Source organism: Salvia splendens, chromosome 22 (genome assembly GCF_004379255.2).
Source record: "Salvia splendens isolate huo1 chromosome 22, SspV2, whole genome shotgun sequence".
NCBI lineage: Eukaryota > Viridiplantae > Streptophyta > Magnoliopsida > Lamiales > Lamiaceae > Salvia > Salvia splendens.
The window spans coordinates 23,785,970-23,801,422 of record NC_056053.1 but is presented as its reverse complement, the minus strand read 5'-3'; the positions used below and the strand labels follow the sequence as shown (position 1 = coordinate 23,801,422).

Genomic DNA, 15,453 nt, shown 5'->3' with positions numbered 1-15,453 from the left:
TTGAAAATATTGAATTCTTGATTTTTTCCCCTTTGAACTAGTAATTTTTTGATAGTTCATTTCATAGGTACTAGGATGTCTTTTTTATGAAATTGGCCCTAAAGCCCACTCAAAATCGTTGACAACATTTGGTTGAGCCAGATGTGTGGATCGCCCATTTCGGGATAGCGAGCGTGGGCTCTGAACAACGGATTGAGTCGTCTGCACATACTACATAGTCATCAAGACTGCATGAAATTGATAATTTTGGAATATAACATGGATCAACGCTTGAGAAATATTGAATTCTTTACTTTTTCACTATTTTGGTATAAATGACTTGTAGATAGTTCATTACATGGATTATATTTTTTTTTCGAGCTCTTGTGGCACTTGAACTATTCAGTCGTGGCCCGGGTTGTACTATTTGGTATATGATCTAGCAAGCTTAAAGGGCTACAACTTCACCAAAGATGTGATGGCCTAAGGTGGATAATGAGACAAATGAAGATGGAGAGAGTTTTTAGTAAGAAAGACTATGGCAACAGATTCCTCATCTATCATATGGAAATGGCGCTTAAGGAACATATATTTGGAAGTTGTGAATAGTATAAGTGAAGGTAGCATCAATGTCAAACCACAATCATCTAAAAATTGTTAACCTAATGTTGCTTGATTTTCCAAAACCACTTCAAGTAACTTATAAGAAAGCACTACCTACCCCTCTCATATTCTCCTAGACAAGCATTGGATCAATTTTCACCTGTGCTGGTCCAACTCTAGTATTGAGACCTTAATCATTGTATTATTGTGTTCAATAAATAAAGAGTTAATTTTCATTTAAATTTTGTAATATGTCAGAATTTATATATTTCCCTTTTTCTAATGTCATTTGTTTTTAAATATATTGCTTATATAGATAAATGCAGTAAGAGTGTAAATCAGTGTTCTACAAAAATATAGTTTCATAGATTTGAATCATAATTGTAAGTTTGTAATCTTTATAAATAATTTCATATTTCTCCCAACCTTCCGATGGCCAAAACAATGGGAAAAAAACAAGACTCAAAATATTTTATTAAAATAAAATGAAAATTGATGCACAAAATCTAGTGATTATCTCCGCCGTAACCGCCGCCGCCGTTCTCCGCCGGCTGCATCAGCAGCTCCATGAACGGCATGTGTCGGTAGTCGTTCATCATCGGGAACTCCAGCAGCATCTCCTCCTCCGCCGCCGGCTGCTCCGCGGCGGCGGCGGCAGCCACAGGCTGCAGCGGCGCCTGGACGGTGGCGGAGAGCTTCGACGCGCGGGACGGGCTCGAGACGACGGACTCCGCCGGAAGGGTGCCGGAGCCGGTGGCGGCGATGATCGACGGCTCAGCTTGGCGGAGGAGCCACTCGATCGTCTCGCCGTCGGAGCGGAGGCCGAGCTCGCGCGTCAGCTGGAAGATCCGCGCGGCGCTGCGCGCCGGAATCCTGACGCGTCGGCCGCGCCCTTTGACCTTGGTGTGCCGGTCTCTCGGCACGATCCGGGCGACGGCGCCGCCTCTGTTCGCCGGAATTTCCGCGGTGGAGGGCGGCGGCAGAGCGAGGTCGATGGCGTCGTCTCCGCCGGTGAATTTGGCGAGGATCATATCGGAGGAGGACATTTGATTATGGGGTTTTTACGGCGGCGGCGGGCGGTGGTTCGCGGCGGAGGAGAACTGTGACTGAGAGTGGAAGGGAACTGACCCCACATTTTTAAAATGGGGAAAACGGGCCGGGCCTTGTGGAGTGTGTGAGCGGGCTTTCGGGCCGGATTTACAGGTGTTTGGGCATATTCTGGCATTGAGTGGGCCAGTGAGGATCTTTGTCTCTAACGGTCCCACGAAAAACTATTATAGCAAACTATATTTAATAAATAAAGAAGAAAAGGGAATGAATGGAGTGTGATGTTTCCTCTCTTTCATATTGGGATCAGATGGCTAATGTCTTTATGATGAAAAAGACTATTCCACATGGGTAGGTTTATACAGTATCAGGTCCAGAATGGTGCTTATGGCGTGCTAAAGTGTAGTATGAACGACTATAGCTTTAAATATGCGACGAGTCGTTATCTCTTGTTGATGGTGTTGTGAATGCAGAAAGAAACAAACTCTCTTGGGATAAGATGCATCCGTGTAACCCCGTCATTTGCTGAAGAATGTTGGTTCGTAATGATTGGTTAAGGTGCAGTGGCATGTACACATGAAACTAAATTAACGGTCAAGACACAAATAATCATTCGTCCACAAAATAATATCTCATTTTGTAATTTCGGAACGTCCGCAAAAGTTTCTACAAACTTTTATAAGTCTTAATTGGTAATTGTTGACTTTAAGTGATGCTCCATACTAGGATTAATGGAGTAAAGTAGGTATAATGAAAAAACTACTCCACATGGGTCGGTTTATATAATATCAGGATCAGAACTGTGGCACACTAAAGTGTAGTACGAATTACTATAGCTTTAAATACGCGACGAGTCATTATCACTTGCTGATTGTGCCATGGATGCAAAAAGAAACAGACTGTCATGGGATAAGATGCATCTGTGTAATATTGTCGTTTACTGAAGAAGATTGGTGCGTCGTGATTGGTTGATGTGTGATGGCATGTACACCTATAAAACTAAATTAACGATTAAGAAATAAATATTTCATCCGTCCATATAATAATGACTCGTTTTGTCATTTCAAAACATCTACAGTCATCGAAAGTCTCATTTATTTATTTTCTATTTTTATAAATAGATTTTACACTTCACTAAATCATTAAGTTCATATCCCATGATAATAAAAAAAAATGTGACATATACTCTAAACTTTTTCCATTAATTATATCACGGGTCTCTAACTCTAGATAAAGCACAAAGGATGGAACATTTAATACAGATAGGAATTCATTATCTCTAATCAATTTTTTTTTTGCATATTTTAAGTTTACAATTCAACCTGAAAATGGATGATAAAGATGTTGCAGTATTTGACATCAGCTCCTTTGTTTTTTCCAATATTGTTTTTCAGTTACGAAAAGTGACAAATACTCATAAATCAGTGTGAAATTCTCAAATTTCAAGAAATCAAAATTTCAGTTCTTCTTGGGATAATTCATTTTGGAAATTGAAAGTCACGTACAAAACTAAGATGAGTAGTATAAAATAGAGTATTTTTTTCACTTGGGTGGATCTTCTATTCCATTTTTCTGTGTCCATGGTATTTTGCTACATAGTTTTGTACTATATTTTTCTTCAATTCCAATCTATATTGCTTAAGTTTTAAGATATTAATCAAAACTCATTAATCCAATTATGATAAATGATACTCCCTCCGTCCCGCACTTATTTCCTTTTTGGGCGTCCCAAGTTACTTGCACTCTTTCCATTTTTAGTAAAAAATTTCACCTACAACCGTCATTTTTGACTTTCCTATACACTCATTCCTTAATCTCCGAGCCGAAAAGGAAATGAGCGAATAACCCGGGATAGAGGGAGTATTATTTTACCATAGTGCATGTTGCATAAACGAGCAATCAAAGAAGCAATACCATGAGATTGAGAGGAAGAACTCTACACGTTTGCAATATGAACTAGAGATGAGATTACACTTTGAGAGAGAATGGAACTAACTTAACTCCCTCAAACTCACATACACGCTCGCATATAGAAGAGCTACTCTAACAGCTCGGTTCCTTGAGTAACCGAAGAAACCGCCATTCAAAAGCCAACGGCTAGTTTCTAGTGCAGCTACACCGAGCTCACAAGGGTCTGATCTGGTGCAGCTGAGCTGGAGCATTCGAACCTCACAGTGCACATAATAGTTAAACTTAAACACTCTGTCACATTTATTAAGTATATTAATCTAATAGATGGTATGTAAATCACGATTAATGTCAACTTGATGTCAACCTCATCTCAAGATTAATCACTTGTTCGCGTAAGTTGAATTTAAATATTTAATTCAAAGGTGAAATTAGATGCCATGCAATTTTCAGATAGTTACTATAATATGCAATTTGTGAGTAATGATATGAATTAAATGACAAGAAAATATAGAAAAAGAAAGCATCTACTCCCTCTCATAGTCTCATTACCCATGTCTCTCTCTCGCAGCCACAAGCGTCAAAATTCTAGCTCGGTCACGGTATCAACCTCAAGGATATTAATCTTCGAGTTCGTAACAAGTGTATAATATTCGTCCATACCAATATCAACATGAATTGCAAGTTCAACCAGGGATGTTAGATACACATCTCTACAACTAACCGTCAGTTAGCAATGACAAATGATGCAGAAACTCGAATAAATGCATACAAATCTCTGGGTTAAGCAGGGTACTATTCTCGAGGCACAAAGTACTAGCGAATGATGCAGAGGTAGGGTCCATGCTACCAGTCAAATTGTCCAAAGGCTAATTGATTAAGAAGCAATGCATTTCAAGGGCATTTCCGCTGAATATACGAAGCTCCGTGCTCTTCGAACCTGTTGATAGAGAGGAGGTGATGCAGTTGACATGAGAGCAATAATAGAAATAATACGACGCATGAGGTTTGGTGCGTCAGAGAAGAATGAGAGCTTACTCAGACTTGGAGAACCACATCTGCTGAAAGGAACCAAGTGATGCCAATATACTGCCGCCTATCCAAACACTGTAATGACTATAGTCAGTAAATGATGCCGGGCCATTGGCTAGCACGGGTTTTGTTTCTATACATAGTCATTCAAGTAAAGTAGCTATTGCCTAGAAATCATGGCTTATGTTACATGGCAGGTCAATAGTTCAGCACTAGAAAAGGTAGCATCTGGCCTTCGTAAATCGGAGCAGTCAAATATATAACAGATTTATGGCCTATAGGCGTATGAACGATAATATGATAAAAGCAGGAAAACTATAATGTTCACATGAAACTTTGAAGACCATGCTATTGGCACAGATACAAAATTTACCAAGTTAAAGAACTTAAGTATCTGCTTCATATCAAAGATGTGTTCCTCATTTTAAGTGATAAATTTATACCTCATTATATAATCGTTCAATGTAAAGGGATAAAAGGCAACACATTAGGGTGTGTTTTGCTTTGAGATATAAGAAGGGATAAACTTCATTTACAATCTTATAACTTGTTCGCTTTGACGTAATAAAAAATCCGGATAGGTAGTCTAAAATCCATATTTAGAGGGATAAAAACTCAATAACATTTATAATTGAAAAGTGAAAACAACCAAAAATATCCGTTTCTTATTACCAAAAAAGATGGTCAGAAAGTAGAACTCTAGGATATGCACAAATAAAAAATGTGGGAAGTTACACATACATTCAAAACCAATTTGAAGTAGAAATAAGTAAATAAATCCAACCTGAATCTCCTCTCTGTTGCATTTCCACTTGCTAGAACTTTCACCCTAGCCGCTTGAGGAGATTCCTAAAGAACAATATCAGTCATTGTCAGGATATTGCTCATCAATAGCTATAAGCAAATTCGCTTAAACGATCATTGTTATGACTGTAACAGGCATGCAATATCAATCGGGAATGTAGAAAAGTAATAAAACGTCTCTAATCTGGCAAATTCCCCAAATATCGAACAGGGATATAGAAATGGTTCGAGAATAGCAAGGTAAGCAGCACAGGCAGATTGGATAAGGACAAGAGCTGATACAAATGATGTGTTGAATTATTAACGATAACACTAAAAACTGTGGATGCGTGTGCCTGAGAAAACAAAAGTGCGTCGACTAAACTACTTAAACTTGCTCAACAAAAGAATGTGATTTCAGCCACGATGGAATGGACATCTCCCAAAATTTATTTTGCTATATTTCCCTCTCTTTTCCCGGTTCTGTTTTTGACGTGGCAGGGGGTTCAAAGTTCAAACATATTCTGCTAGAGCAAGACAACATAACATGATTTTGATATTTTCATGCCAATAAGCATATAGCATAATAGACAACCTCCAGTAAATCTTTCTCAAGACGTTCTTTCAGCTGTTGCATTGATGCTGTTCCACCAGAAAGCTGAAAAATAGACAATCATGGTATGAGAACTGTAAAACTTTAAGCACCATTAAATGTAATTATTTAAACACAGAAGAATAGGATTTGTTGATACTTGATACATATACTTATTCACACAATTTATATGGACATTTCAGAGGAAACAACCGTTAGAAAGGACGTGAACTTTTATAAATATGGTGACACCATGACAACACTAAACATTATGCTTCTAGAATAAACAAGTTTGCATAGAAATTACCAAATGGATGACATGGTTAATGTGCCATAAACTTATTCAAACCTGAAAGGACTATGGTGGCTTGGCTTTATTTAAAAAAATGCTAAAAAGGGAGGTAAAAACCTACACAAAAGCAAAAGGGATTGCAAAACCAAATCCTTATCAGACCATTGAAATGATTGATGGAACCCAAAATTACCTAATAAGTAATAACTAAGTTAATTAGTTCAATTACTGACTGCACAACCTCCTGGAACGACCATGTAGTTTTTAAAATATAGACTGGATAACATCCCATGAATCCCATGGCTGGGGTGAATAAGACCAATGGCAGAGTGTGCTTATGAGCGAAAGTATGTTTATCTGGTAAAGTTATATAAGATGATGGAGTAATCATCTTACCAATATGCTGCTATAAAGTTCTCTGCGGATGTCAACATCACACTTGCTTATGCTCTCAATAACCTGGAGAGGTTGAACAAAAGTGTAACCAAAGAATCAGCTAAGCACAGAGCCCATATTTGAATGTAACCTACTCACCATTTGTGGTAGACCATGGGCAGATGAAGTCGTCTCTATAGAATTTTCCATACAAGGTATAGTCTGCGCATAAAGTGGTTTAAATCAGCTAGGGACAAAGTTAAGAGACAAATGTCCAAATAAATCTAAGACTAACCATAGAGTCAGTATATATCACTACCAACATCAATAATGTGCATAATTTTATTTCATTATCGATGTTAGAGTTTATAAACACTCTAATCATAGCAATGAAGACCTCGGATTGCTAAAAATTAACGACCGAAGTAGCAAGCAAGAATATTTAGCTAGCATATGATGCATCAAAGAAGAAAAGTACTGAAATTGATCAGAAATTACACCCACCAGAGCTAAAGATGGATTAAACAATATATCAGGAATCTTGAATCTGTCAGCACCAATCTCAATTGTTCTGCCCAGTACATTAGAAAAAGAAATCAATTAGAAAGCTCACATTTGGCATAAATTCTAACGACGGTCAATGAAAAATAGTGTCCAGCGGGTCCAGCGGGTCCAGCATAGAATATATACAAATGAATTAGAGTTTACTTGTGTAACATTCAATTAGGTACATCTTCAAAAAGGTTAAATACTGAAGCAAACATGTGGGTCACATAAGTTGAACAAACTTTGGACGTACCAAAGATAGTTTTAAAAATATTGATGAAAGAAAAGGAACGCTAAACAATAAACTTACTGTCCGTCAGGAAGCTCATAAGGTGTCATTGGGATATTGGAGTACGATGTATCTAACCAGAGGAAACAATGTTAACATTAGCATTAGCCCAAGCAATTTGGGTAATGAAATTATAAACAGCATTTTTCTATAGAAGTACAAAAAACTAGCATGCAAGACACCAAGTTAAAAAAAAGTAAGTGGAACCAATCCTAGCCATATCTCTACCTTCCACTAGACAAGCAAACAATAAAGAGAGAGATCTTAGCATAGCCATAGATTGAATAAAATAACTAAGTTACTCGAGGAAATAGACTAACAATCCTACAAAGTTCGCTGATCTAGTATATCAAGATAACTTAGTTGATGGCAGACACTTAGCATCTGGCACATAATCTAGAATTAGAACACAAACTTAACAACATAAAAGGTATTATTGTTGTAACCAAAAAAGATTGCAATATTTATTCATGCCTCTGAGCTTATGGCATATCAAATTCAATCGGCTGGCCCGTTATTATCATATTTGATGTCCCAGATATACCTATCAGTCTATCACTCCTATTTTGACTCAAACTTCCACATTTAATCACCAAGAACAAACATGTGAACAACTTAGTTTAATCCAGTATACAGGCATATCGGTCAATGCTGATAGCAAACTTTAAAGAAACCTTCAGATCTGCATGAAATAGCCATGTAACTATGTGAGTAGTGGCTTTATAGGGTGGGGAGAAACCTTGTAAGTCACTTTAGTTACTTCATGTATACCATCAAAAGCCAGAGCGACACTTAACATTCTAATATTCTATATTAAAGTCATAAAATTAGTCAAATACACATGAAAGCATCTTTAAGTTGTATATAAAGTGTGCAAACCATCATATGGAGTGTCCGGTGCTCGACACACGCATTCTTTAATATCACTAACAATCACCCGCTGCAAGAAAGAACGAGGTTTTAGCAACAGAACAGGAGCCAACAACAAATGATTCTTACAGATGAATGACCTGCGAATAAAGTTTGTAACTTTCTGTAGTATTGGGGAGGTCAAGGTCCACAATCTGTTGGAACCAAGAACAAGTTATGATATTATCAGGAAAAGAAACCACAAATTTGAACCAAGATGAAGACCTTAAATGTGCTAAGAAACAAATCAGGAAATAGCAGCCAAAAGAAGTCAATATTGTATTTACATATGTAGCATTGAGTTAAAAAATGATTTCATGTGCGCCATCCTGAGAAGAAGGTGTGATGTGTTCAGCCAGCCACACAACAAAGATTTGATTTCACCGATGGGAGTAAGATTATGCAAAACAGCGAATACAGGTTCCACACCATCCTCATATTGCAACATAATGATAGTGCAGACTATACTTTTTACTGATTCCCATTGGTTCTCCTATAACTCATACATAGTAAAGTATTACTATTAATCAAGTATACACTAAAACTCAAATAGCATGCCACGTTTTCTACACAATAGAGGAAATACTTGGTTAACATCAAATGAATGATTGACCTGGAATTCTCCCGGACGAACTTCCTTTCTTTTGAATGCATAATGAGGTTTTATCTGCACTTGTGAATAAAAATGAGAATGAAAGAAACCATATTATAACTTTATGCAGAATACAAGTTCAAACTTTGCTGAAAGCAAATTCTAGAGGAAGATTATGAACTCACAAGAAGTCCTTTGCTTTCCAGGCTTTTTAACAAGCAATCACTAAGGAAATCTCCTCCAATGGGAGATGTTGATACAGCCTACAATCACAGAGAAAATTGAATTGCAATTATGATAGGAAATCGAAATAATAGGTTATATAATTTACTATTGAAATCATGATTTTGACAATGGCATGAATGTAACAGGGCGTGACATTGGCCACCGCTAACATTTGCATCAGAAAAGAGATGGAGTACATAACAGGTTTTCAGAAAAATCTCTTATTCTGGAAGAGAACAATCATACATATCAAACAATGACAGGTTGCATAGGTAGGTCTCCTTAAAATTTAAAGATGATAATTCTACAATTATTTATTTATAGTGTTTGGCAGGAAAGACCTAAGAGCGTCTATGTAATTTGATTTTCAAACCGAAATCAATATTATATCTAAGATCCTATTCGTGAAAATCAGGCCTAGTAGATGCCCTTTCAGCATACTTACAAGCCTTACTGTATAAAGTGTCATATAGATTCCAGGAATAATATTTCCAAACATTATTTACACAGGTAAAAATCAAGGATAACGGTGTCATACATTTACTCTCTTTTTGTTTTTTCGGTAAGACTCAATTTTAGAAGAAGCAGAATGGTAACAAGGACAGAAAGACACCACAAAGAAAGGCTGAACTAAAACTCCAACATGCACTAGAGTATCTAGCATGTGAAGAGAAGTAACCATATAGTAAATGAAAAATACAAAGTACTGTAAAAACTTGATAGGAATAGGATATCTTGCAAAGAGAAAGAAGTGCATGCACTTAAGTGGAAGTAAATATGATTATAACATCTATACATGTGGATGAACTGAAAATATCCTAGAACAAATTTCCACAGTAAACCAAGAGTACCTTCTGAAGAACATAACCATCCTGTACTGGAGCCACAGTAGTAGATCCTCCACCACTGAATCAAGGAGCAAATGAGCTAATTTAGCTTCACAGTATGAATATTCAACAATCAGATAAGCAAAAACAAGTGCAAAGGAAAGTATTACAAGCTGCTAAAGTTACTAATTGTGTATTTGTGTTAGCTTAGTAGATTACAAAACTTTAAAAATTCTTACAACCAATGTTTAACGGCAAAACAAAGTCAATCTTTGCACAATTTACTATTTCAGGAAATTCTATAGAAATTGCAAATTTTCCATAATTTTAGCAATGAATTGTTGCATTATGCAATTTATCATTTTGAGGGATGTGCAACTACGTAAATAGATGTTTTTACTATATAAAGGCAGAATTCAGTCAAAACCAGTAACCTGAGGTACATCACATGCTAGTACTAACAAGACTTGGTCAGTCAGTTAGCATTGACCAATTCACAAATTTGCCAAAAATAACAGTGACTGTTTGTTTGGACAAAATGATTTCATGTGAGAAGGAAGAACAAGTGCCTTACACCATAACAAGGGAACTTTTTCATTCCCAATACATGTGAAGGCAAGTGAAACAGCTTGAAGTGCTAAAAAGAAAAGGTTTGAGTTTGAATGTTGAGTGTCATAACGGAAAGTTAAAATTCATGTACAACTTAAGTTCAAAGGACAATAAATATTGATGACAAAGTACATAAGCTCTTACCAGTCAACAACTAAAGAGGTGGCACGTCCTGATGCAAAAGAAGTAAGAACCTGGAATGTATAAGCAGCCTACAGTTAGCAAATGGCAGAATAAAAGGCCCTGAAATAAAGAACAAACCAGACATTGCTTCCAAGCATAACTCAGATCAGAAATAGGAGCTCACAGCATTTTTGGCCAAAAATAATGCAGGAACTTGATATTTTTCAAACAAAATCTCAGCAGTCCTGTTAGACAAGTAGACTCAGTCAGCTTAAAACCAACCATAAATCTCCACAAGCCTCACTACAGCAATCAGCATCTATGTTACCCTAGAGCAAAGAAGATATAGTACATCAAGACCTATCAGTTAACATGGTGTGCTGCTTATTTGTGGAAACTACACTTGGAAGTCAATTGCAGCAATCTGCATATTATGGTATGCAATAGACTGACACGAACTAAATCTAGAAACGCTAGCCAATTTAAAATAATCATTAGTTGCAATATTATAAGACGCTAATTCAGAAACCTATCTTCACCATTATGCTCTAAATGATTTATACTTAACTTCTTCTCATTTCACAAAATTGTATATTAATATGCCTGCATTGTTGCCACCAAAAATGTAGATATGTACCATCAGCTAAAAAACATAGACATTCAACTCACTTTTCCCTCTGTTGTTGAGAATTAGAACATGACTCGGCAAAGAGCATTGGATGTTCCTTTGGATCAATCATCAGGCATTTCCTGTGACAAACATCATGTAGATTGTGAAAATTCTAATGTGTAGTACTAAGAATGTATAAGACATATAAATATCAAAAAATATAATGAAATAAGTAAAAAAATGTCTGCTAGAGAAAGTAAACGATTCTCCACTTGTTTACAAGAAGGCCTAACGACATTGAGGTGTAAAGTAAAAAGTTAACAAGTTAGCTACCTCAGAGCATGGTCCCATATGTTTTCAACCATATCCCAGTCAACGACTACTCCATCCTTCATAGGTGATAGTACCTGAAATTAATTTCCCACTACAGTCAACAAAATTATTGAGATGTAGCTTAAAATAGTGCATGGAAAATTTGCACCTCCATATGATCCCTGCGATAGCCCAAGTCTTGTGATCCTACATAAAATTTGCTCTTGCCCTTCGATTTAGAGTCTGGGGTGGATCCTGGGTTCATGTTTGCATTATCAGCGTCATCAATTTCCATTCCATCAATTGACCCAACAACCTGAGTAGACACATTTTGTGTGTTTCTTTCAGCATACAGTTAATTCCGCAAGGAGAGGAATAGATACAATGACAATAGTATGATAATAACTGAAGAAGTGAAGGCTTCCAACTTGAAATTTCCGAAGAACAAAAGGTGACTTTCTTCCTACTGTAGTACTGTAGGGTTTATACACAAGAAAAAGAACACACCATAATTCATCATCTTATATTTAAACTTTTGGCTTCCCTGTCAGAAAGGAGTCAAGGACATTGTAATCAACACTTTGTAAGTATACCACAATGATTAAACTATTAAGTTGATGGAAATGAATGGAATATTGAAAAGATAGCAAGTGAAATTACAATGTTCGGCTAAACAGAAATTTATGCATATTGCTCTATGGCCATAGCCTCACAAAAAGTTTATTCCATGAGCATATCAACCCTACATCAAATAGCACATGAAATATCAATGCAGACCAGTACTTAAAAGATGCTTCAAATATTTTTGAACTATCCATGATTAACCGATTGTCAAGGTAATCAAGCTACTCATACTCATCTCGTATGCTTACTGTCATCTGCTGCCTCCAAAATTCTCATTTTGCTTCAAACCTCAACAAATTAAACTAGCTTAACTATAAGCATCGCGTCAACTGTACATAGAACCTGTAATCTTCAAGCAACCATTTCAACTTTTTTACACTGGCAGTTGCTGGAAATGCATCAGAACTTCTAAATTTGGAACCACAAATAGCAACAATCACTCTCTAGCTACTAACTAGAGTCACATTGTATTTAAACTAAACAAAACTCTAAAAGATAACAAATCAGGAAATGAATCATAGACAGCTAGCTAGAAGGTTGAGTTAGCTCTCACAGATGGGAAAACAGCTTTTGGCGCATCTTCGCCAGCGTAACCAGCTTTGCAGGTATGGGAACCCAAGTCGACGACTATTGCCGATACTTCATCTGAATCAGATAACATAGAGCAGCAAATGTCCTCAATTAAACGCGTAAACCAGAGCAGAACGTACGCAATTCAATACCAAACTAAATTGAGAGAATTATCAAGTATAGTATACGCACCTCCTCCATACATGATGATTGGACGAGGGCTTGGAAAGCAACGTTCGATTTCGAGAGTATGAAGCTGAAATTTGGTACAAAAAGCCTCCTCAGTTACAAATTATTGAAGATTTAGCGCGCGAATTAGGGTTTATGAAGAGGATTACCGTTCCCTTTGAACGACTTCACCTCGCGCGGGAGAAGGAAAGACCAGTAGAGAGAGTGGAGTCTGGGGCTTAGGGGTGTTGTTTCCTTTTCCTTTTTATTAAATTTTTTATATACAACCATTTGTTCGTAGCGCAGTTGGCAGCGCGAAGCTGTCCGCAAGCCAGGTCGAGGAGGACTAGTCAAAATCCAGTCATGGGTTTAAGCCTCACCACCCACTCGGAGACTTTCGACCTTAATCCGCAAACCCGATCGAACAGGATTAGTCGAAATCCGGTCACGGGTTCAAATCCCACAACCCGCTAGGAGACTTTCGAGCTTAATCTGCTAACCCGATCGAACAGGATTATTCAAAATCCGTCAAAGGCGAATTTGGTATACCTGTGTTCTAACTAAAAAAATTTTATATACAACAAGTATAGGATTACTAAATGATAACTTGAAATTTGCTTCGTATTGTTTTATAGTACTAGTTTAGGTTGCAAAATGAGGGCTTATGTTGTGTTAATTTAGTTGCATAATCTATGAATGTGAAATTGTGAATAGATAGAGTCCGGGCATCCTAACTAGGTATCGGGTGTACTTTCAAATTGTGTCGAATTTCTTCAAAACAACTACCCTTTTAAACATGGTCATGTAGGAGTAAGTGAAGTCTTTATAAACACTACTATCCCAACATATATATTCTTATTTTTAATTTTAGTTTGTCTATCAAAATTACACTAATTTTGACTTTTTATTACCATTTTTTCTTGTTCTATCTCACACGCTATCCATTTTCTTCCGAAAGTTATTTACCAGAATATTAATATCTTATTATTTTGATTTATAAATCATTATCTTAAAATGATTAATTAAAAGTTGAAATGATTGAGATTACTGCGTAAACTGGAAATCACACAGTAAAATTGATATGGATACGAAAAAATAATTGTAAATATTTAAAATAAAATTAATTAATCATTAAATGTGGGATATCATAATCACACTTTCTGAAAGTTCAAGCTTTTTTCTTTTCTTTTTTAATAAAGTTGTTTTTTTATTATTATTAATATTTGTTGCAAACAATTACAGCACATCCTCGTTTAATGTTTGGTACTAGGTTGTCTGCCACTGCCTCCTCGATTAATGCTAAAGATAGCAATATATATTACTAGTTGCTAGATCTGCAATACTAATTAACCAACTTTATACTCGTAAACATTATATAGCTAAGAGTTGTCAACCAATTTCAATAATAAATAAATAACAACCTCTCGGATTTTCACAAAGATAAAAAAACCTAATAGAATCAACTACTTGTTCTGTTTATTGTTTAATCCAATTTTTAAAGGCTTTTGTAAAAACGATTGAGTTTGGACTTAATAGCATTTCATTATATTTAAAATCAAAACTAATTTTAAGTTTTGTTTAATTGGTTTATTTAAGTTTCAAATAAGTAAACCCTGCGTAATTAACAAAATAATATTTGAAACCTTACAAAATTTTGATCCAGCTTTCTTCTGTCATATCCATTTGAGTTTATGCGCTATAATTATATGTTTCTACTCATAGATTAACTTCAAAATGAATTATACATAGTACAAGAAATCAAGAATATATACATGACTAAATTAATCACCATAAAAATATCATAAAAACAACAAAGTCTGTCTCGTATAATTTTAGTTGCTCAATCCATTAATTAGCGAAAAATAGAAGGAAAAATGAAAAAAAAATTGATTAAAACAAAAAATAAAGATAAAGAAATAGTTGCATATGCAGAAACTCAGCTACTCTGTATAATTCAAGAAATATTGTGAAAGTTTACCTGAGAAAGGATGGATCTAGAGAGAGTCGATAATTGCTGATGCAGCATCATCAGGATTCACATATATACACAATTAATGAGTAAAGTGAGAATCCTGTTGGCGCTGCATTTGCAAAATAACAACTGTTTCAATCTTAAACAAACCCTAATTCGACATATATAATTTGTATTGCAACTCTTTCTCTCTCTCTCCCCACAAACTTGACAGAAAGTGACAGCAAATCTTAATCAACAAACGAGATCATATAGGATTGATGAAGGGTGTGAAGATATATATGAGAACAAGATATGAATCTGGAGAAACTATGTTGAAAGAGATGTGTCTGTGTGAGTGAGAGAGAGAGAGATATGAAGGTGTAGATAGATGCCCAATCTTACTACTTTATAGTACTAGGTTTTTGGTTTGCATTGGGTGGTTTTGGCATCCCAATGCAAAAAGAGTATTGACATAATACTCATT

The 15,453-nt window shown here is 36.0% G+C and overlaps 2 protein-coding genes across 2 annotated transcripts; both read right to left on the bottom strand.

Moving 5' to 3' along the window:
* Positions 1-1,088: 1,088 nt before the first annotated feature.
* Positions 1,089-1,628, bottom strand: LOC121786955 (transcription factor PCF1-like). The gene has a single exon (XM_042185546.1). It carries the CDS (start codon positions 1,626-1,628, stop codon positions 1,089-1,091), a length of 540 nt encoding a protein of 179 aa, XP_042041480.1.
* Positions 1,629-4,142: 2,514 nt separating this feature from the next.
* On the bottom strand, positions 4,143-13,305 carry LOC121785912 (actin-related protein 4-like). The gene is made up of 21 exons (XM_042184394.1): positions 13,186-13,305; positions 13,040-13,103; positions 12,831-12,922; positions 11,823-11,969; positions 11,675-11,748; positions 11,401-11,481; positions 10,916-10,976; positions 10,753-10,802; positions 10,024-10,078; positions 9,133-9,210; positions 8,969-9,022; positions 8,457-8,510; positions 8,326-8,386; positions 7,468-7,519; positions 7,116-7,182; positions 6,771-6,833; positions 6,633-6,695; positions 5,948-6,010; positions 5,354-5,418; positions 4,576-4,644; positions 4,143-4,477 (listed from the first exon to the last, which is right to left on the bottom strand). Exons 2-21 carry the CDS (start codon positions 13,050-13,052, stop codon positions 4,432-4,434), a joined length of 1,308 nt encoding a protein of 435 aa, XP_042040328.1. The 5' UTR covers positions 13,053-13,103; positions 13,186-13,305; the 3' UTR covers positions 4,143-4,431.
* Positions 13,306-15,453: the final 2,148 nt, after the last annotated feature.

Coding starts and splice junctions, on each gene's coding strand:
- LOC121786955 (XM_042185546.1), bottom strand. CDS start 1,628: ATGTCCTCCTCCGATATGATCCTCGCCAAATTCACCGGCGGAGACGAC.
- LOC121785912 (XM_042184394.1), bottom strand. Junction 9,211..10,023: donor ATGGTTATGTTCTTCAGAAG/GTACTCTTGGTT, acceptor CTGTGATTGTAG/GCTGTATCAACATCTCCCAT. Junction 7,520..8,325: donor ACCGGACACTCCATATGATG/GTTTGCACACTT, acceptor TCCTCTGGTTAG/ATACATCGTACTCCAATATC.